The sequence below is a fragment of the Pelophylax lessonae genome, assembly GCF_965119305.1.
Source record: "Pelophylax lessonae genome assembly, chromosome: 2".
Lineage (NCBI taxonomy): Eukaryota > Metazoa > Chordata > Amphibia > Anura > Ranidae > Pelophylax > Pelophylax lessonae.
In genome coordinates, this window is record NC_138769.1 from 31820696 (window position 1) to 31842271 (window position 21576).

At 46.5% G+C, this 21576-nt stretch overlaps 1 protein-coding gene across 2 annotated transcripts in view; it reads left to right on the plus strand.

The window, feature by feature from the left end:
* TEX55 (testis expressed 55) overlaps positions 1-20820 on the plus strand; it is a 151860-nt gene extending 131040 nt beyond the window's left edge. For both annotated transcript variants that reach the window (XM_082247418.1, XM_082247417.1), the window contains one exon: positions 20724-20820. In XM_082247418.1, coding sequence (XP_082103544.1) covers positions 20724-20759 — 36 coding nt within the window. In that variant the 3' untranslated portion in view covers positions 20760-20820. The remainder of the gene's footprint in view (positions 1-20723) is intronic.
* The last annotated feature ends 756 nt before the right edge of the window (positions 20821-21576 follow it).

Below are 21576 nucleotides of genomic sequence, written 5' to 3' on the forward strand. Positions count from 1 at the left end.
ACCACCGGGAGACCCGGGCATCCTACCTGCATGGCCGCCGAAGAGAAGACCCGATCAAAGCCGCATTCAGCTCTGATTGGGTCTCCATGTAAAACCCGGAAGTAATGTCATGACATCACTTCCGGGTACTCAGCGCTAAATTTAAAAAAAAATGACAGCATTCAAAACAGCCAAACTTGGCGTTTTGAATGCTTTTAAGTGCAGAGGAGGGGTTTGGGGTCTTTTAGACTCCCAGATCCCTCCACCAGAGTACCTGTGAAAAAAATAAATAAATAAATAAAACATTTTTTTAAATGTCCGAAAATATCGGCCGATACCGATATGCGATGACCAAAATATCGATATCGGCAATAAAAAAACGATATCGGTCGATCACTACTAACCAGACCAGGTTCCGGGAAGGAGTAAGGACAGAAATGTTAGCCTGATTCCCTACAGCACTCTGGATACACCTGAATTACATAAAACTAAGATTAAGAGTATTTAGGTTCCATCCATCTCCACTATAACATTACCGTTCCCTGATTACTTTTCTGAAGTTGCTCTTCTACCTTCAGAACTCCGTTGATAAATTCTTCCAGCCATCTTTGCCCGTACAGCCCCTTTAACAAAGAAAATGAAATGTTCAACGCTAATTACATCTTAGAAACCTGCCATAAGGTTAGCGGCTTTATAATTATCTTGTAAACTCGAATATTTAGCTAAACGTCTGTTTGCCTACCTGATGAAAGGACTTAATTTTCTTTTCCAAACCCCTTTTGTTTCCGCTGTCTGCCTAATTCTCGGCTCGGAGTCATGTATGAGGAATGGACGATGCTAAAATGACTTCCCGACAAGACCTCCGAGCAGCTATTAGCGTTCCGCTAATGTTCCTTGTGTATTACCAACAGTATTTTTTAATCTGGCTGTGTTTTCCACAGATTACCGGCTACGTCCTTGTGGCAAAATATTGAGCTTGCAGTAAAAGCAATAAGGAGCTTATTACGGGCAGCCTTATTCATACTGCCAGAAGCACTATTGATATTTGCATTAGGGGAGCGAGGTAACAATGCCGCAGCGGCAGTCAGCTTTTTCTCATTAAGGCTGACAAAAAAAAGTAATCTTAGCACAGGCGGTGTAAAGAATAAAGTAACTTCTTCAGGAACGGATGCATTTCATGTCTTTGTAGCCACAGTGAACCTGCTCAGATGACTGAAGCTTTTTTAGTTTTAAGTTCACACCTTGGCTAAAGAGCAGTGCTTTAAGTGGGCCGGTATGCACTGGTACTCAGTACCGCCACTTCCAAATATGGCTCTTGAGCATACCGCCACCTCTCTCCGTGCACCTTAGCGTACCAGTACGCTCATTTTGGACATCTGCGCCCTCAATTGCCCCCCCCCCCCCAAGAATATTTCCCACCAGTCACCACCAGTGAATCCCCCTGCTCCGGAGTCCCAGCCCAGGCCAGGGGGGGGGGGGGGGGGATGCTCTGTGGGGACCCTGATGTGGGGTGGGGGGGGGATTTAAAGGCTATAATAGAGTACTGGCACCTCATTTGGGCCACTTAAAGCACTGCTAAAGAGTATCTATTTGCCTCCTATCTCCATCCACTTCACTCCTCCAGTGGAGCCATCAGATATACCTATGAAGGCAGCACGTGACCTTTTTTGGTGAGCAGCCAATAAACAAGCCTGAATATTGTCACATGGGGAAGGGAAAAAAGCCAGTCACTCAGTGTTAGCTCCGATACAAAACTTGCACGGGGCTTAGACCAACCTTTCTCAACCCTTTTACCCCAGAGCAGTGGTCTCCAAACTGTGGCCAGAGGGCCAGATGCAGCCCTTGGCTTGCCTTTACCCGGCTCATGAGGCATTATTCCAGCCACTGACACCAACAATGGGGCATAATTCCTTCTACTGACACCAACAATGGGGCATAATTCCTTCTACTGACACCAACAATGGGGCATAATTCCTTCTACTAACACCAACAATGGGAAATTTTCCTCCCACGAACACCAATGATGTTCACTATTCCTCCCACTGACACCATTTCTCCCCCTAAAACCAAAGGTGGGACATTATTTTATCCAACTGGACAGTGGGAGTCTGAAGGACAGTAATGTGGCCCTTTGTTTAGAAAGTTTGGAGACCCTCAGCCCTCATAGGAACCCCTGAAATCATTTTCAGGTCTCAGGGAATCCCTTGTAACATAAGTCTATCAGGGGGCAATGGGAAAATGCCCCTTATGTTGGTTGTGTTAAGTGGGAAGAATACCCACTTTACAGAGATGGCCAGAATTCCACCCTTGCAGTTATATCACTGGCTTTGCCAAGTGGTGCTGGTCCTGGAACTGTGAAGGAACCATCAGATGAAAGGTCTGTTAGCTACAGCTCAAGGAACCCCGGGCTATCCTTGAAGGAACCCTAGTTGAGAATAGCTGGTTTAGACTCATGGCTGTGACAAAGTAATGCAGTGGCAGGGGAGCACGTGAAGATCAGTGGGTGGGAGGTGGACCTTCAAAACAATGTGCCGCTTTACCTTTAATAGTACATTTCAGAAAAAAATGAAATTGAATTAATTAGAAAAAGTCTGCATACCCTAAATAAAGCATATAACTCAATAAACGGTGTCAAGTAAAAAGGGTTTTAAAACTGAATATAGCGGCAACTTCAGGAATCTTCCAGCTAGCACACCAAAATGTAGTATTTTAATAATTCGATTTCCAAACCTTCAAATAATATAAAGTGGGGGTCTCCAAACTGTGACTTATGGGCCAAACCTGGCTCACTGCAAGACGTTATCTGGCCCGCAGGACCGTTAGGGTTAGTGGTCTCTCACATAGGTCAGGCTATAGTCACAGTTTCTCCCCAACTCCCTCCCCACCCTTCGCTCTCCAGTACCATCATTGTATCATTGTTGAGCCTAATAACCATTCAGGTGCTTGTCCCACCATTTACAGAAGAATTGAACTTTCTCCTTCTAGATCTGATGAGACCTGTGATGCAAGGGGGGACTCTGATGTTCACCTGATGTATGGGGGGACTCTGATGGGGACCTGATGTAAGGGGGGACTGTGATGTAAGGACGGACTCTGATGGGGACTGATGTAAGGGGTGCTCTGATTTAAGAGCGGACTTTGATGGGGACGCTGGGATCTAGTTTTTTTTCAAATTGCTTTGTTTTGTTTTACTGAATTTCTGTGTTGTTCTGAATCATATGATGCTGATTCCAAAAATGCATAAACATTTTATTTTTATCAATTCGTTTGGAAAACAGATTTTTTTTTTTTTTGGGGTGCACGAGTATTTGTAAAATATACAATGGTCCACCTACTGAAAAGTTTGGAATCCCCTGATTAAAGCGCAATATGCTTAAAGTGGAGTCCCACTCATGTCCCACTTAGTGAAATAAAGTGGTTGTAAAGGCGCAAGGTTTTTTGCACCTCTGTGTGTAGCAGCCCCCCTAATATTTACCTGAGCCCCCCTCCCGATCCAGTGATGTCCACAAGAGCCTTGCCTCTCCGGGGACTCGCACTTCTGATTGGCTATTGGCAGCAGCGGGAGGCTCCCTTTGGCTCCCGCTGCTGTCAATCACAAGCAGTGAGCCAGTCAGGAGACGGGAGCGGGGCCAGGCCACGGCTCTGTGTGTGGATGGACACACAAAGCTGCAGCTCCAGAGCGTGCCTGCTTGGGAGCCCCTACAGCAAGCTGCTTGCTGTGGGGGCACCCGTCAGGAGGGAGGAGCCAGGAGGGCCGGCGAGGGACCCGAGAAGAGGAGGATCTGGGCTGCCCTGTGGAAAACCATTACGTTTTTTTATTTTTTTTTAAACAAAACTTTAATATCACTTTAACCGGTTGCCGACCGCCGCACGACTATATACTGCGGCGGTCAGCCCCGGCCAGGCAGAGTGACGTAGGGGTACGTCACTCGCCTGTCACTGACTTGTGAGCCAATAGCGGGCGGGCGCGCGCCCGCCGAGGCGCGTGCCCGCCCCGGCTCATTCACTGACAAGTCAGTCACTCATGATCGCTCCGGTGAAGGGAGAAAGTCAGGCGGCTAATGTAAACAAGCCGCCTGTCATTCTCCCTGGTGTAAAAATGAAGATCAGACGGTTCTACTATGTAGGACCGTTGATCTCTGTTTTTACACCTCAAGCCATGTCCCTTCACAGTAGAAAACACGCCCCTAGGACACACTTAACCCCTCCCTCTCCAATACAGTTAACCCCTTCCCTGCCAGTGTCATTTTTGCAGTAACAGTGCATATGAATAGCACTGATTACTGCAGTAATGTCACTGGTAACCCCAAAAGTGTCAAAAATGTCAGTCAAGGGTCCGATCTGTCTGCCACAATGTCGCAGAACCGCAAAAAAAATCGCAGATCGCCGCCATTACGCATTAAAAAAAAACACCAAAAATGACAAAAATCTTTCCCTTTGTTAGTAAACGCGATAACTTTTGCGCAAACCAATCAAAATACGCTTTTTGCGATTTTTTTTTTTTACCAAACATATGTAGCATAAAACAAATTGGCCGAAAATGTTAAAAAATTTTGATTTTTACTTTTTTTTTTGGGGGAATTTCATATAAAAAAATGTGAAAAATATTGTTATTTTTGCAAAATTTACGCTCTTTTTTGTTTATAGCGCATGATCAAAAAATCGCACAGGTGATCAAATACCACCAAAAGAAAGCTCTGTTTGTGGGAAAAAAAGGACATCAAATTTGTTTAGGTACAGCGTCGCACGACCGCGCAATTGTCCGTTAAAGTCACGCAGTAAAAAATCGCAAAAAACCCCCTGGTCAGGAAGGAGGTAAAATCTTCTGGGCCTTAAGTGGTTAAGATTTGAAAACAGGTATGTTGTATTTTCTGCAGAAAGTACCTTTTTTTTTTAAGGTTGTCTTCCCCACAACTTCTGGTTGTGGTACATCACCAGCCCGGCACGCTGACTCCTGGGATATCTATGTCATCAATCCCAGGAGTCTTCGGACATCTGATGCGGGTACCATCACGAGATTTCCTGACCGGAAGTGATTCAGTCGGCGACATTTTAGAATTGCTATGGCAACCTGTAATTAACAAACTGCGCCGTGCAGTGTCATTACTGCTCAGGCGCGAGATCGAGAGGTGCATGCTGGGTAGCCATCTGCACCTTATCCCAGAAATACACACGAGCCGGCTTCCTCGTGGCCCCTGCCTCCTTCCGAGATCAGGTAAAATAATAAAGATTTAAAAGTAAGAAGCATGAAGACAGTTAGGACAGGATCCAAATAATAATGTCAAATATTATTGTCAATAAGGGGGAGCTTTTAAAAAAAAAATTGATTATGGGGACTGTAGCTCCGCTTTGAATACATTTGACCACATTGACTTCCAAGAAGACCTAATTCAACTAAACAGAAAGCAAGTGATATAAGCTAGAGATAAATGATGTAATACATAATAACTGGGAGGCAAAGAGAAAGTGCCAGGACATACAGATACCAGTAGCACAAGGAGTACAGTCCGTACAGATAGAGGTGGATGACAACGTTTTATGGCTTTAACCCCTCTCTCAAGTCAATTTCCGATTAAAGCCTTAAAGGACAAGTTCAGTAAATATCTACCTCCCCCAGCCCCTTAAATACACTAAGCTGAGCAACCTCCTGCAGGCACTTATTTACCTACTGTGATGGTGGTGGCTTCCTGCGTTTTCTGTAAAAATCTAGTGTTTGGTTGCCCATGCCTCCACACTATCATATTTTAGACTTGAATGGGATGTTGCTCCTGCAGTACAGGTGTGTCTCATTCAAGTCTTTGGAACATTAGTGCAGAGACTTGTGAAGTCCAACACTCCTCTATGCAGAAATTGTAGCTTTCGGAGGAGGTAAGCAAGCAGATTTGGGAATCCAAAATGTTATGGTTGTTTGGAATGGAAGGTTGGGCAAATAATAGGGACACCTGTTTTAGTGTCAGCTGTCTAAGATGGCAATTCTCCCCGGGAAGACATTGCGTTAACTTCCTGTTGTTTCTTCTGGAGAGGAAAGTGAAATCTCAGCATGGAGTCATAGAAGGCAAATAAGTCCCTATGTATGGTCTATAACCATTCTCTAGCCCAGGGGTCTCCAAACTTTCTATAGTTTGTCCCTATTTATGGTCTATAACCATTCTCTAGCCCAGGGGTCTCCAAACTTTCTATAGTTTGGCCCTATTTATGGCCTATAACCATTCTCAAGCCCATAAAGGGCCAGCTTACTGTCCTTCAGGCTTTAGGGGGGCCGGACCGTGGCCATCGGGAGTAGAAAATGTCCCAGCCTGTTGTTTCTTCTGGAGAGGAAGTAAAGTGAAATCTCAGCATGGAGTCATAGAAGGCAAATAAGTCCCTATGTATGGTCTATAACCATTCTCTAGCCCAGGGGTCTCCAGACTTTCTATAGTTTGTCCCTATTTATGGTCTATAACCATTCTCTAGCCCAGGGGTCTCCAAACTTTCTATAGTTTGTCCCTATTTATGGTCTATAACCATTCTCTAGCCCAGGGGTCTCCAAACTTTCTATAGTTTGTCCTTATTTATGGTCTATAACCATTCTCTAGCCCAGGGGTCTCCAAACCTTCTATATAAAAAGGCCAGCTTACTGTCCTTCAGGCTTTAGGGGGGCCGGACCGTGGCCATCGGGAGTAGAAAATGTCCCAGCCTGTTGTTTCTTCTGGAGAGGAAGTAAAGTGAAATCTCAGCATGGAGTCATAGAAGGCAAATACGTCCCTATTTATGGTCTATAACCATTCTCTAGCCCAGGGGTCTCCAAACTTTCTATAGTTTGTCCCTATTTATGGTCTATAACCATTCTCTAGCCCAGGGGTCTCCAAACTTTCTATAGTTTGCCCCTATTTATGGTCTATAACCATTCTCTAGCCCAGGGGTCTCCAAACTTTCTATATAAAAGGTCAGCTTACTGTCCTTCAGGCTTTAGGGGGGCCGGACCGTGGCCATCGGGAGTAGAAAATGTCCCAGCCTGTTGTTTCTTCTGGAGAGGAAGTAAAGTGAAATCTCAGCATGGAGTCATAGAAGGCAAATACGTCCCTATTTATGGTCTATAACCATTCTCTAGCCCAGGGGTCTCCAAACTTTCTATAGTTTGTCCCTATTTATGGTCTATAACCATTTTCTAGCCCAGGGGTCTCCAAACTTTCTATAGTTTGTCCCTATTTATGGTCTATAACCATTCTCTAGCCCAGGGGTCTCCAAACTTTCTATATAAAGGGCCAGCTTACTGTCCTTCAGGCTTTAGGGGGGTCAGACCGTGGCCATCGGGAGTAGAAAACGTCCCAGCCTGTTGTTTCTTCTGGAGAGAAAGTAAAGTGAAATTTCAGCATGGAGTCATAGAAGGCAAATACGTCCCTATTTATGGTCTATAACCATTCTCTAGCCCAGGGGTCTCCAAACTTTCTATAGTTTGTCCCTATTTATGGTCTATAACCATTCTCTAGCCCAGGGGTCTCCAAACTTTCTATCGTTTGTCTCTATTTATGGTCTATAACCATTCTCTAGCCCAGGGGTCTCCAAACTTTCTATATAAAGGGCCAGCTTACTGTCCTTCAGGCTTTAGGGGGGCCGGACCGTGGCCATCGGGAGTAGAAAATGTCCCAGCCTGTTGTTTCTTCTGGAGAGGAAGTAAAGTGAAATCTCAGCATGGAGTCATAGAAGGCAAATAAGTCCTCTATTTATGGTCTATAACCATTCTCAAGCCCAGGGGTCTCCAAACTTTCTATAGTTTGTCCCTATTTATGGTCTATAACCATTCTCTAGCCCAGGGGTCTCCAAACTTTCTATAGTTTGTCCCTATTTATGGTCTATAACCATTCTCTAGCCCAGGGGTCTCCAAACTTTCTATGTAAAGGGCCAGCTTACTGTCCTTCAGGCTTTAGGGGGGCCGGACTGTGGCCATCGGGAGTAGAAAAAGTCCCAGCATCAGTTGGTATAAACAATGCCCCATCTTTGGTGTCAATGAGAGGAATTGAGCCCCATCACTTGTGTCATTGGGAGGAATTATGCCCCATCCTTGGTGTCTTTGATAGGAATTGTGCCCCATCATTGGTGTCATCGTGCCCCATTGTTGAAGTAATTGTGAGGAATAATGCCCCATCTTTGGTGTCATTGGGGGAACTTGTGCCTCATCTTTGGTGTCATTGGTAGGAATTGTGCCCCATTTTTGGTGTCATTGGGAGGAATTGTGCCCCATCTTGGTGTCATTGGGAGGAATGGTCCCCCATCATTGGTTGTCGTTGGGCCCCATTATTGGTGTCATTGTGAGGAACTGTGCCTTTTTGTTGGTGTCAGTGAATGAAATAGTTCCCCAAGGGCTGGATAAAAGCAAGCAAAGAGCCGCAGTTTGGAGACCACTGCCCTAGTCTATTCAAAACAAGAGAAGATTTTTGGAGAGTTTCTACCTGTTTTGGGGTGTTCCTACACCTCCTTTTACTTTCTCAAATACAAAATAAATAAATAAATAAAAAAGCAGTAAGAATGGAGGGAACCCTTTATAATTCATAAGAGGTACAGCATTTGTGCAGACCTGGGGACTTAATGTAGAGATTTCACCAGTAGAGTCCCTTAAAGCCCAACCCTGACAAAAATGTGCCCACACTGCAAAAGTTAATTGCTCATTTAGGTCCAGGGGGACAATAAAAGAAGATTGTCTTACCCAATCCTCTGCTCCTTCCCACTGCTAGACTGGTCCCCTCAGCGTCTGCTACTCCACGCTTCTCCGGTCTAGGGTTCTGGCATTATCAAGACAAGTGCAGGGTTCCTTGTCCTGCACCGGATGTGATGATGCCGAAGAACAGTCCACCACTGGAGTAAGGGGGAGCGCCATCTGCCGAGGGAACGGAGGATCAAGAAAGTAAAAGTGTTTCTCCACTTGACCAAATGAACAATTTGCACTTGCTGTATCCCACTGCAAGGGATTGTTTGACATTTTCTTGGAGTTGAGCTCTAAAAACAGAAAAAACTTAAAGGAGAAGTACAGCCCCCAACTATCGTGCCCTACTGGTCACGAGTATTCGCAGTGGCCAACACAGTGCTGGAGACCTCCTTTGATCCCTCGCCTGCGGTGGCACTATTGGGCCTTCTAGATGATCTGCTTCCTAGGGTGGCGGACCGCACCTTGATGGGTCTTCTCTTCTTCTATGCCCGGAAGAATATCGTGTTGCACTGGAAACAGCAGTCTCCCCCCTCGCTTCAGCGGTGGCGGACGCTGATGGATTCGGTGATCCCACTTTATCGGGACACTTATCAGCATAGGGGGTGCCCCAGGAAACATGACAGGGTGTTGGCGCGTTGGCTTTCGGACTCCACCTCTGACTTGCTGGCCACGGGGGGGGGGGGGGGGGAGATTCCAGCTGCTAATGTTGTCTGATATTTTCTCTGTCTGCTCACTGCAAGTCTTTATGGCTCGCTTCTCAGTAGCGAGCCATGAGCGAGTTTGGGGTGGAGAAACTTGAGTGGCCTGCACAGAGCCCTGAACTCAACTCGATAGAACACCTTTGGGATGAATTACAGCAGAGACTCTGAGCCAGGTCTTCTCCTCCAACATCAGTGCCTCACAAATGCGCTTCTGGAAGAATAGTCAAACATTCCCATAGACACACTCCTAAACCTTGTGGACAGCCTTCCCAGAAGAGTTGAAGCTGTTATAGCTGCAAAGGGTGGGCCAACTCAATATTGAACCCTACCGACTAAGACTGGGATGCCATTAAAGTTCATGTGCGTGTAAAGGCAGGCATCCCAATACTTTTGGTAATACAGTGTATGTCAGATGGACAATTTTGTACCTCTGTGGCACCTACATATTTCTATTGGAAGCCATACTAGTCCTGTTCTTTTCTATTCCTATGCGTCTCCTTTGGATGTGTAATGTAATATTTATGTGTCATACAATGGTATAATGAGAAATACCAGCAACTTTTTTTTTTAGCTTAGCTCTATGTTAAGTGCTACAAACAGACACCAGATCCTAAATTACGGCAGGGAAAACTGTCACTATATCCCGGGGGAAAATATCACATATAAAGAGACTTTCTGCTAATACTCGGCTTTCTAGGGATTAAGGCAGCGACTGGCAGGGAACTAATATGAGAAGCTTATTAACTTTCACAGAGATATTGTACAGTATTAGCAGATCATTTTAATTAACATTGGGAGCGCACAATATGTAAGTACTGTTTCAGGATGGAAATCTCATTAAGCGGCTCATCTGCTGTGTTATGGCAGCGTCATGTCCTGGAGAAAACAAACACAGGAGCCTTTTATAGAACATAAAGGTTCTTGTCACATTTTACAACCCTTTAATTATGCATTAGAATGAATACAGCTGGGTACCTGAAATCGATTTAGCATTGAATTAAAGCACTGGAGTAAAGCTGGAAATAAATTGGAAGAATTCTGGTCAGCTTAACCAGCTTCATGGAGAACCTGGTTTTGTTTAGGGCTATCCTACTGGAGCAACTTCACCCAAAGCAGATATCCTTGATATCTGAGAGATGTTTGGTTCTCCATCGAGTCCTTTCTGCTGTCTGCAGGACAGGCATGCCTAACCCCAAGCATGGCTGTTATTCTGCAAGCTCAGCATTTTAACTGAGCTGCTGTCATCAACATACCATATATACTCGAGCATAAGCCGACCCGAGTATAAGCCGAGGCCCCTAATTTTACCACAAAATAGGGAAAAATGATTGACTCGAGTATAAGCCTAGGGTGAGAATGCAGGGCTGCAGGCATGGTACAGGAGAATGCATGGCTGCAGGCATGGTACAGGAGAATGCAGGGCTGCGGGCATGGTACAGGACAATGCAGGGCTGCAGGCATGGTACAGGAGAATGCAGGGCTGTGGGCATGGTACAGGAGAATGCAGGGCTGTGGGCATGGTACAGGACAATGCAGGGCTGCAGGCATGGTACAGGACAATGCAGGGCGGCGGGCATGGTACAGGACAATGCAGGGCTGCAGGCATGGTACAGGACAATGCAGGGCTGCGGGCATAGTACATGACAATGCTGTGGACTTGGTACAAGAGACAATGCTGTGGGCATGGTACAGGAGACAATGCTGTGGGCATGGTACAGGAGACAATGCTGTGGACATGGTACAGGAGACAATGCTGTGGGCATGGTACAGGAGACAATGCTGTGGACATGGTACCGGAGACAATGCTGTGGGCATGGTACAGGAGACAATGCTGTGGACATGGTACAGGAGACAATGCTGTGGGCATGGTACAGGAGACAATGCTGTGGACATGGTACAGGAGACAATGCTGTGGGCATGGTACAGGAGACAATGCTGTGGGCATGGTACAGGAGACAATGCTGTGGACATGGTACAGGAGACAATGCTATGGGCATAGTACAGGAGACAATGCTGTGGCATGGTACAAGAGAATGCGGGGCTGCGGGCATACTACAGGAGATGCAGTGCTGCGGGCATTGTACAGTTTTACCATGCCTGCAGCACTGCATCCCTTGTAGTATGTTTGCAGCCCCGCATAATGCCAGTTAGTGCGGCTGTGTTTCACTTACCTGTTCCAGCACTTTAATTTTAAAAAAGGGGCCGCTCGCGCGCCGACGCCTCATTGCGCATCCGCCGCCGCTCGGGAAAGCTTGTATACGTTCGGCTATTCCCGGGAATAGCCGAACGTGTACGGCGTGTCCCGAGCGACGGCGGCGCATACGCGGTGACACGTTGGCGTTGGGCGGCGCAATTTTTAAAATTAAAGTGCTTCCTGCACGTCGGGCCGACCGGGGACATTTTTTTTTTTGACTCGAGTATAAGCCGAGGGGTACGTTTTTAGCACAAAAAAATGTGCTGAAAATCTTGGCTTATACTCGAGTATATACGGTATGCACTTCAGTTTTGGGCACCAGTCCTTAAAAAGGATATCTGGGAACTGGAGAAAGTGCAGAGTAGGGCAACCAAACTGATAAACGACATGGAGGAGCTCAGCTCTAACTTCTTTACAGGATGTCTCCAACTTACAAGCTGAACTTAATGCACTGTTTCATTGGGCAACTATGTGGCAAATGAGGTTTCATTTTGATAAATGTAAAGTTATGCACTTGGGGGCTAAGAATATGCATGCATCATACATACTAGGTGGAGTAGAACTGGGGGAATCCATAGCGGAGAAGAATCTGGGTGTTCTGGTAGATCATAAGCTTAATAATAGCATGCAATGCCAAGCTGCAGGTTTCCAAAGCAAGCAAAGTCCTTTCTTGTATTAACAGAGGCATGGACTGCAGAGAGAGAGAGAGATATAATTTTGCCCCTGTACAAATCATTAGTAAGACCTCATCTGGAATATGCAGTTCAGTTTTGGGCACCAGTTCTTAAAAAGGATATCGGGGAACTGGAGAAAGTGCAGAGAAGGGCAACCCAACTGATAAGAGGCATGGAGGAGCTCAGCTATGAAAAAAGATTAGAGGAACTGAATTTATTCTCTCTTGAGAAGAGGAGATATGATAAACATGTATAAATACATAACGGGTCCATATATGGCACTTTTCCACTGCAAGTACCGGCTAGTACCGGCTCGGCTCTACTCGGCCCTGCTTGGCCCGGTTTGCTTTTCCACTGCGGTACCGCATGGTATAGTGTCGGAACGGTTCGGTACGGTACGGTATAGGTTTGCTTTTCCATTAAAGTAGTACTAAAGTTAAGTGGGTGGGGGGGCGTGGCTTGCCGGCACCAGAGATGGCCGCTTAAGCCTTTTACTCCGAGTGACAGAGGAGAACCGCCAACGACTACAGCCCGCTCGTGTCCCCACCAGCCTCCTACCTAGCTCCACGGACCCCTGCCGAGCCCTACCACACGATGTCCCGCAAGAGGAAGGACAACCACCGGCCGCAGAAGCTGACGGCCTTCTTCACTCGGCCCCCGCCACGGGATCCGGAGAAGCAAGATGGCGCCGGCGCCGCAGCAGCCTTCCTCCACACGCAGTCAGCGGCGGATTCCGGGACTGCACATGAGGTACTGCCGCCGTTCTCATCACCTTCATCCCCACCCAGGCCGGGAGAATATTCCCCTGCTTCCTCTAGTCCCGCCAAGGCCCGCATGAGACTAGAAATGGGATCATCCTGTCCCCCCTTTACCAGCCAGGCCTCCTGCTCTTTCTCAGCCCCAGCTCTCCAGGCATCCATAGCTGACTTCCCCACCACAGGTCAGCCTGTCCTGGATACAACACTTAAAGATATGCTGATGTCATTCCAAACGTCCCTGTTTCAGAACCTGACTACTTTATTTGGCAAAGTTGCCTCTGATGTTCAGGGGATGGATCGCAGGATCCACTCTGTGGAGACATGGATGGCTGAATGCACTGACACCATCAATGAAATTATTGACACATGTGATGACACAAGAGATGAACAGCACTGGATTAAGGCTAAATTGGCTGATTTAGAGGACAGATCAAGACGCAACAATGTCAAATTGCGTGGCATTCTTGAGTCTGTACCCCAAAGTGAACTACATGCCTACGCCAGCTCCCTCATGGCCGCCATGCTTCCTGATTGCACTGCTATGGACCTTACGATTGACCGTATTCACCGCCTACCTAAGGCGTCCCATCTCGCTGACTCAGTCCCACGAGATACTCTTATGCGGGTTCATTTCTATCAGACTAAGGACCACCTGCTGGCTGCTTCCCGTCTCCAGCGTACACTCCCGGCCCCGTATGAAAACATACAGCTGTTTGCAGATCTCTCCAAGTATACACTCCAAATGCGGAGACAGCTTAGCTCCATCACTAAGGCTTTGATGAACAATAACATTCCCTACAAATGGCGTCACCCGGCGACCATCCTCGTCACCAAAAATGGGATCCCGCATACCATCTCCTCCATGCACAACGGCATGCGACTGCTCCATTCCTGGGGTATCATCCCTACTTCACCGCAGGAGGAACCTATGCAAACCTCGGCAACTGGTCCACGCCAGCCCAGGAACCATCCTGATGGAAACAACCGCCAACGCCCGTGACCCTCACACACGGTGGATCTCGACGTTCACCAGTTCTCTTCTTTGTCACCAACTCGGAGCTCTTCTGAAAACTCTTCCCCCCCGTATCACTGGTAGTTACACAGTTGTGCTACCTGCCAGTGCACTACTCCACCTGCCTTAGGGCACTATCACAACCGTACTCCGTACGAAGCACAGCAGTGTTTGTTTCTTGTTGTTACTGTTATCGTTTTTTTTTTTTTTCTCTTTTCTTTTGAGTTAATCCGCAGCTGCTGGTTCAAGCTCATATTGTCCAAGCTCTGTGTTAGGCGACGACCCTCCGACCAACCAGGCTCTACGTGATCTACAGGACTCGGCCACCCACTCCACCTATCTGTGACTCTTCATCCAAGTGTGAGTAATTCCAACTTTTGCATACACACCCCTATCATCACCATGCCAATCACAATACTGTCTCTGAATGCCCGGGGATTAAACCACCCAGCCAAACGGAAATCACTGTGGGCGACCGCCACCACTCATCACAGTGACGTTCTTTGTGTACAAGAGACTCACTTCTCTCATTCACCTTTACTGTACTGCCGGCACAAAAAATTCCCCCACATCTTCCACTCCTGCTACTCGGCCAAGAAAAGGGGGGTGATGATCGCAGTCAGGGACTCAGTCTCCTTCCAACAACACCACCTGACGACAGATGTTCATGGCCGCTATCTCATCCTAGTTTGCTCTATCAATAATTTGGAGTATACTATCCTCAATATCTACGCGCCTAACCAACGACAGATTCCTTTTCTCTCCAAGGCTCTTAAAGCCACTGCCAAAGTCCAAAAAGGACATTTAATTGTCTGTGGCGATTTCAACACAGTCCCCGATGTGACTCTTGATTCTACTGCCCCTTCCAAACGCCACGATTCCAGGCTGAAACAGCTGCTCCATTCTTATGACCTACATGATGCGTGGCGCTGTCAGCACTCCGAAGAGCGTGACTATACGTACTTTTCCCCAAGTCATAATACTTATTCCAGGATCGACCTCTTCCTACTGGACAAGTGGTTATTACAAAATGTTTTGTCTTCTGAGATCCACACGATAGCTTGGTCGGATCATGCCCCACTGACACTCACCCTGTCAGACAAATCGTCCCAACAATCCCACTTCATCTGGCGTACCAACAATTTTCTCCTCCAGCAGCCCCATGTGGTCAATCACATCTCCACTCAACTCGAACAATTCTTTGCCCATAACCAACATTCTGTATCCGACCCAGCTGTGGTGTGGAACGCACATAAAGCGTTTGTTAGAGATCTGCTCATCCAGGCGGGCTCTAGGGAGAAGAAGAGGAGATCCGCCCGTGTGGACTCTCTTCTCTCCTCTATAGCTACCCTGGATGAGTCGAACAAGAAGCACCCTGATCTCAACCACAAACTGAAACTTACTGCTCTGAGACATGAGTTGAGGTCTCTATTGTTGGTGGACTTTGAACGTTTCCATCGCAGATGTAAGGCAGTCTCCTACTCCACCTCCAATAAAGCAGGGAAGAGCATGGCTCAAAAAATTAAGGGACAAAGAGTTAAATCCAGAATAGAGTATGTACACAACCCCATCTCTTCCAAAAAGGAATACAACCCACAAGACATTGCTAACGCGTTTAGTCTCTACTACGAGGCCCTATATAACATAAATCGAGAACCGGACACGCACCAGCCCTCCAAAGCGGAGGTTGATGCATTCCTGGCGGCGGTCTCACTCCCCACCCTCACCACGGAACAATTAACACTCCTGAACGCCCCGTTCACGACACAAGACATTATGAAGGTTATTTCAGCCCTACCATCTAACAAAGCGCCTGGACCTGATGGTCTGTCGGGCGAGTACTTTAAGCACTTCCAGTTCATCCTCTCACCCCATCTGTTACCTGTCTTTCTTCAAGCTGCCTCTTCCTCTACATTCCCTCCGGAGATGCTTCAAGCTTTGATCATCACCCTTCCAAAACCTGGGAAGGCCCCTACCTCCCCTCAAAACTTTAGGCCAATATCCCTCTTAAATATAGATGCCAAGATTTACGCTAAATTGCTTGCCAACAGGATCCAAGCTGTCCTTCCCTCCCTGGTTCACTTGGACCAGACGGGCTTTACGCCTTTTCGCCAGGCATCAGATGCCACCAGGCGTCTCCTCAACATTATCTATCATGCTGAGACCTCTCGAACGCCTTCTCTGCTTCTCTCCTTGGATGCAGAGAAGGCGTTCGACAGGGTCCATTGGGACTATCTCAGAGCTGTACTGACTAAATTTGGTTTCCAAGGTACTATCCTGTCGGCGGTTCTTGCACTGTATTCCACCCCCTCGGCGAGAGTTTACACTTCCAACATGCTATCCCGGCCCTTTGATATTACGAATGGCACTCGTCAGGGGTGCCCCCTATCCCCCTTAATTTTCAACCTCCTCATGGAACCACTAGCGGCTCATATCGGTTCTAATCCCCTTATCTCGGGGTTTCAGTTTGGATCAGTTAACCACAAAATCAGCCTATTTGCGGACGACGTAATAGTGATGCTGTCTGACCCTCTCCAGTCCCTCCCGGAAACGTATCGTATCCTCCAATGGTTTAGCAACGTATCGTACTATAAAGTTAACGTGACCAAATCTACGATCCTTGATCTACATCTTGACTTAGCGACTAAATCCATCCTCCAACAACGTTTTCCATTCTCATGGGCGGTACACTCCATTCCTTATCTCGGTATCCACCTAACTGCGTCGGTAAAATCCCTTTTCAAAACAAACTATACCCCCTTCCTTTCTAAAATGCAATCTGAACTACAATCACTACAGCGCCATGAATTGTCATTGTCTGGCAGACTTGCGGCATTCAAAATGATGATTCTTCCCCAACTTCTATATTTGTTCCGCACGCTACCTATCCCCATCCCCAACTCCTATTTCACATCCCTACAATCCATCCTGAGAGCATATATGTGGCAACATAAGAAACCGCGTTGCGCCCATTCGTTCCTGATTAAACACCGCCTTGCGGGGGGAACGGGCTATGTTGACTTCCGAGACTACTACTTAGCTACCCTGACGACTCAACTGAAGGACTGGTTTCGTTCCTCACCCTCCACTAGTTGGGGTCAGATTGAATCTACCCTAATACCCAAACTGTCCTTACGAACTTGGTTACTCAGTGCCCCTCATGGTCCCACAATTCCGTCATCCTTCTCTCCCCCTATGGTGGCTTCACTTGCTGCCTGGTGTAAACTCATACCCCTCACAAATTCCTCACCCAATGTAACTCCGCTACCAATTCCGTTGGAATCCATCACCTTGTTGATCCCTGACATTTCCCTCACAGACTGGACGTCACACGGCGTCCTGACGCTCCAACATCTGCTTCAAGGCGATGCCCTGAGACCTTTTCCTTCCCTACAGCTGGATTACGGCCTCTCCCCCTCAACACTCTTTACATATCTCAGGATTAAACATCTTCTTTCTACTCTTTCCTCTCCACTCTATGGCCTTCCATCCCGTCTCTGGAATTTCTTGAACTCCCCTGCCACCTCCTCAAGAGGCATTTCGCTGATATACTCGCTCCTGCAGGACAAGTCCACACTCTCCAAATCTCGCCCTCTCCTCCAATGGGAGGCGGACATCCAAAGCTCGTACACTCCGGGCCAATGGCAGGCGGCACTCCGTCATGCCTACAAACACACCAAATGCTCAGCGCTTTGGGAACAAACGATTAAGATTACCCTCCGTTGGCATCTCACGCCCTCCAAGCTAGCTACATTCTACAAATCCTCTCCTCCACTTTGCTGGAGACAATGCGGGCACATAGGTGACATATACTATACCCTTTTGGGATTGCCCATTTCTACGCAGCTACTGGTCGGCCGTATTTGCCAAACTAGGGGAAATCGCTAACTTTACCGTGGTGCCATCTCCGGCCCTGGCCTCACGATTGAGACATACCCTCCTGAATCTAGGCACATCATTACCCATATCCTCTTGGCAGCCAGGCTGAATATCACAAGACACTGGAAAAGTTTACATCCCCCCAAACTGCAAGATGTCCTGGACATGGTGCACACGCACAGCTCATGAGTTGATGTTTGCCTCCAGTAGAGGGAACTACCAAAAATCCCTCTCCTTGTGGCAACCGTGGCTAACGTGGCAGCGCTTGTCTACCAGCCCTGCTCTTCCTTGACACATATTTAGCCCTTGTGGGTTGGCTACCGATATGTCCTAATCTCCATATGATGAACCCATGTTTCTTTGTTACACTTTTGATTGTTACAGTTTACTGCTCATTGTACCTGTTGAAGTTGTTGAATTTCACTGCTTGGAACAATGTCTATGCACGACTATCTCTGTTGTATTGTATAAATCTTAATAAAAATTTATTGCAAGTAAAGTTAAGTGGGTGGGATAACAACGGGGTGGGTGTGATTCTCTGACCAATCAGTGGCTAGTAGTGACTGCATGCAAAGGATTGTGGGATATGGTACCAGTTTGGTACCTGTTGGAACCACAATCGAGTAGGTACTGTTTTTTCAGAGCCGTACCGTACCGTACCGTTCGGTTCCATGCAGTGGAAAAGCAAACCTATACCGTACCGTACCGAACCGTTCCGACCCTATACCATGCGGTACCGCAGTGGAAAAGCACAAAAGCGTGCCGACCTGGTACGGTTCCATGCAGTGGAAAAGCGCCAATAGTGAACTTGAGTTGTTCACTTTAAGGTCATCACAGAGGACAAGGAGGCACTCTTTACGTCTACAGGAAAACAAATTTCATCTCCAAATATGGAAAGGTTTCTTCACCGTAAGAGATATGAAAATGTGGAATAGACTCCTTCCAGAGGTGGTTCTGGCCAGCTCAGTGGATTGCTTTAAAAAAGGTCTGGATTCTTTCCTGGGTGTACATAATATAACTGGGTACTAATATTTATAGGTAAAGTTGATCCAGGGAATATCCGATTACTTCTCGGGGGGATCAGGAAGGAATTTTTTTTCCCTGCTGTTGCAAAAATTGGATCATTCTTTGCTGGAGTTTTGTCGCCTTCCTCTGGATCAACTGTGGGTATAGGATTGTGTATATGGGATTGTATGGTTGGGTTTTCGTTTTTTTTGTTTTATTTTTTTTTTTTTTATTGGTTGAGCCAGATGGACTTGTATCTTTTTTCAACCTGACTAACTATGTAACCTTAGTGAAATCTCCATTTACGAGGGTTGTGCCCAATGTGATGTAAGAGTGCTTGGTAAAGTATCTCTTCCTCTGTAGTAATTCTTCTACTTCTTTGTGATTGCAGGTAGATAATGGATTCCAAGCATATGCCATGTGATGTCATTGGGTTCCTAATGAAGGAATGGTACAGGTTGTCCGACATCCACAGAAGGCTACATAATGTTTACAGAGATGACTTGGCAATGGTGTCATCTCCGTAAACATTCTGTAGTCTTCTGTGGGCATCAGACAGCCTGCACCCCTCCTTCGTCAGGTACTCAATGTTGCCATGTTGCTTCTGCAAGGAATCCATTATTTGCCTGCAATAAAAAAGAAGATGAGAAAAAAAGTTACTATAGAGGAAGATAATCCTCCCTAAATTTAGGGCTAGGATGGCAATAACCAAATAGCACATTATAACTGGATTTGAGCAAAGCTTATGAGGAATCCATTAATGAGAGGTAAGTAACAGTTTGTAATGTTAAAGGCGAACATTCAACATGTAAAATTTCTATATAATGTAAAAAAGTTTTGCCCACTTTTACACAAATTTGGTGCAGCCCTTGTATTTTTATAGAGATCTTTCACCTGGATAGGTGACAACAAAAGCTCAGCTATTGAAAGAGAAGTCATGTGCTTGCAGGGGGGAACATTTTGTTTAATAAAGATGTAAAAAAAATATACACACTTACCAAAAGTATTGGGACGCCTCCCTTTACATGCACATGAACTTTAATGGCATCCCAGTCTTAGTCCATAGGGTTCAATATTGAGTTGTATCCTCTGTTTTATTTCTCAAAAGTACTTATAAAAATAAAGATTATTGGAAAAGAGAGAAAAGCCATGCTTACCCTTTCAAAGCCATCCTAGGTATGGGGTGAGACCTTGATAAGGGGTCCTAGACAATCCTCTGGATTAATATTATTGAAGCTTGGAATTGGTTTGGGCTTCTTTGCAAGGACAGGTACATTTTGTGCGCCTGTTCCCCAACATCTGTTCCTGGGTTTTTTTTTTTTTTTGCCCAATGTATAATACTTAACTGTTCAGTTGAGCCCCTGATCCTAATGCTATGGTATACAGTGGGTCCAGGCACTACTCCTCCTCGGTTCCTGGAGCCGTTATACAGCCAATGAAGGAGTCTGTACTATAAAGGCATCTAGAGAGAGCCTGTTTATTTGAGGTTTCACATCCAAATGCTACCTAGTTACTTAACTTACAGTAGAATATCTTGGTGGATATTAGAAGAGGGTGGTATGGAGCAGAGGTATGGGCTGACAGATGACATCAAGCAGAGGATACTGGGGTGCCAATCATACAACCATTTCTTCAATGGAAGAATGAGCACTGGGACAAAAATATACAGAACTGTTCATTCGTAGCCAGCACTTTATTTTCACAGCCTGGCTGGTGTTCCCAGATTTCCAGAGTTCTGATGCATACATGAGTGGATTCCAGAATGAACCTTAAATGTCTTGGTAGCCATAACTTTTAGAGTTCCTCCTCTAACAAATTGTCCTTCTGTCTTCTCTTAGGTCCAAACCATGATAGTCAGCAAGAAGGAACAGTGATTACTCCTGGTGAAGGCTAAGAAGGATGAACCTCTGTCCCTCCCCTTAAGTACATGCTATTTTATGGAATTTAAGACTTAAAAAAATTGTGGGCTACCATCTTGTGCTCAAATTACCAGGTGAAGTTCCTGCTCACTTCCATTCAATACCCACACGGGGTCAACACAGCAAGATATGAAAATATTCTCTGGCGTCCAATCTCTATATGGCTCCACGCGACTTATGAATACTCCAGAGTAACATGTAGGAAGAAAGAAACAATCTCCAATATTAGTGCAGTACCCGGGTTAATAATTTTCAATGAATCACAGTCCCAGCTTCATACATTACACTCGCATTTATTAGAGTAAAACACAGCATGTATAAAATCACATTCCAGCAGTTTTCCCATGTACAGTATATCTTCAAACCTGCCCACCGCTTAGTACCTCTACGTGTTACGCCACATCCCTCGTGGCTTCAACAGGAGGGATTCTAGGACAATATCCCCCTGGACAATATCCCCCCGGACAACATCCCCCCGGACAAAATCCCCCCTGGACAATATCCCCCCGGACAATATCCTCCCTGGACAATATCCCCCCTCTAACCCTATGTCCAGGGGGATGTTTTCCGGGGGGATATTGTCCCAGGGGGATGTTGTCCCGGGGGGATTATGTCCAGGGGGATATTGACCCGGGGGATAATGTCCGGGGGGATATTGTCCCGGGGGGAAGTTGTCCCGGGGGGATTATGTCCAGGGGGATATTGACCCGGGGGATAATGTCCGGGGGGATATTGTCCTGATACCAACTGGAGGATAAATCGAGCGGTGTGT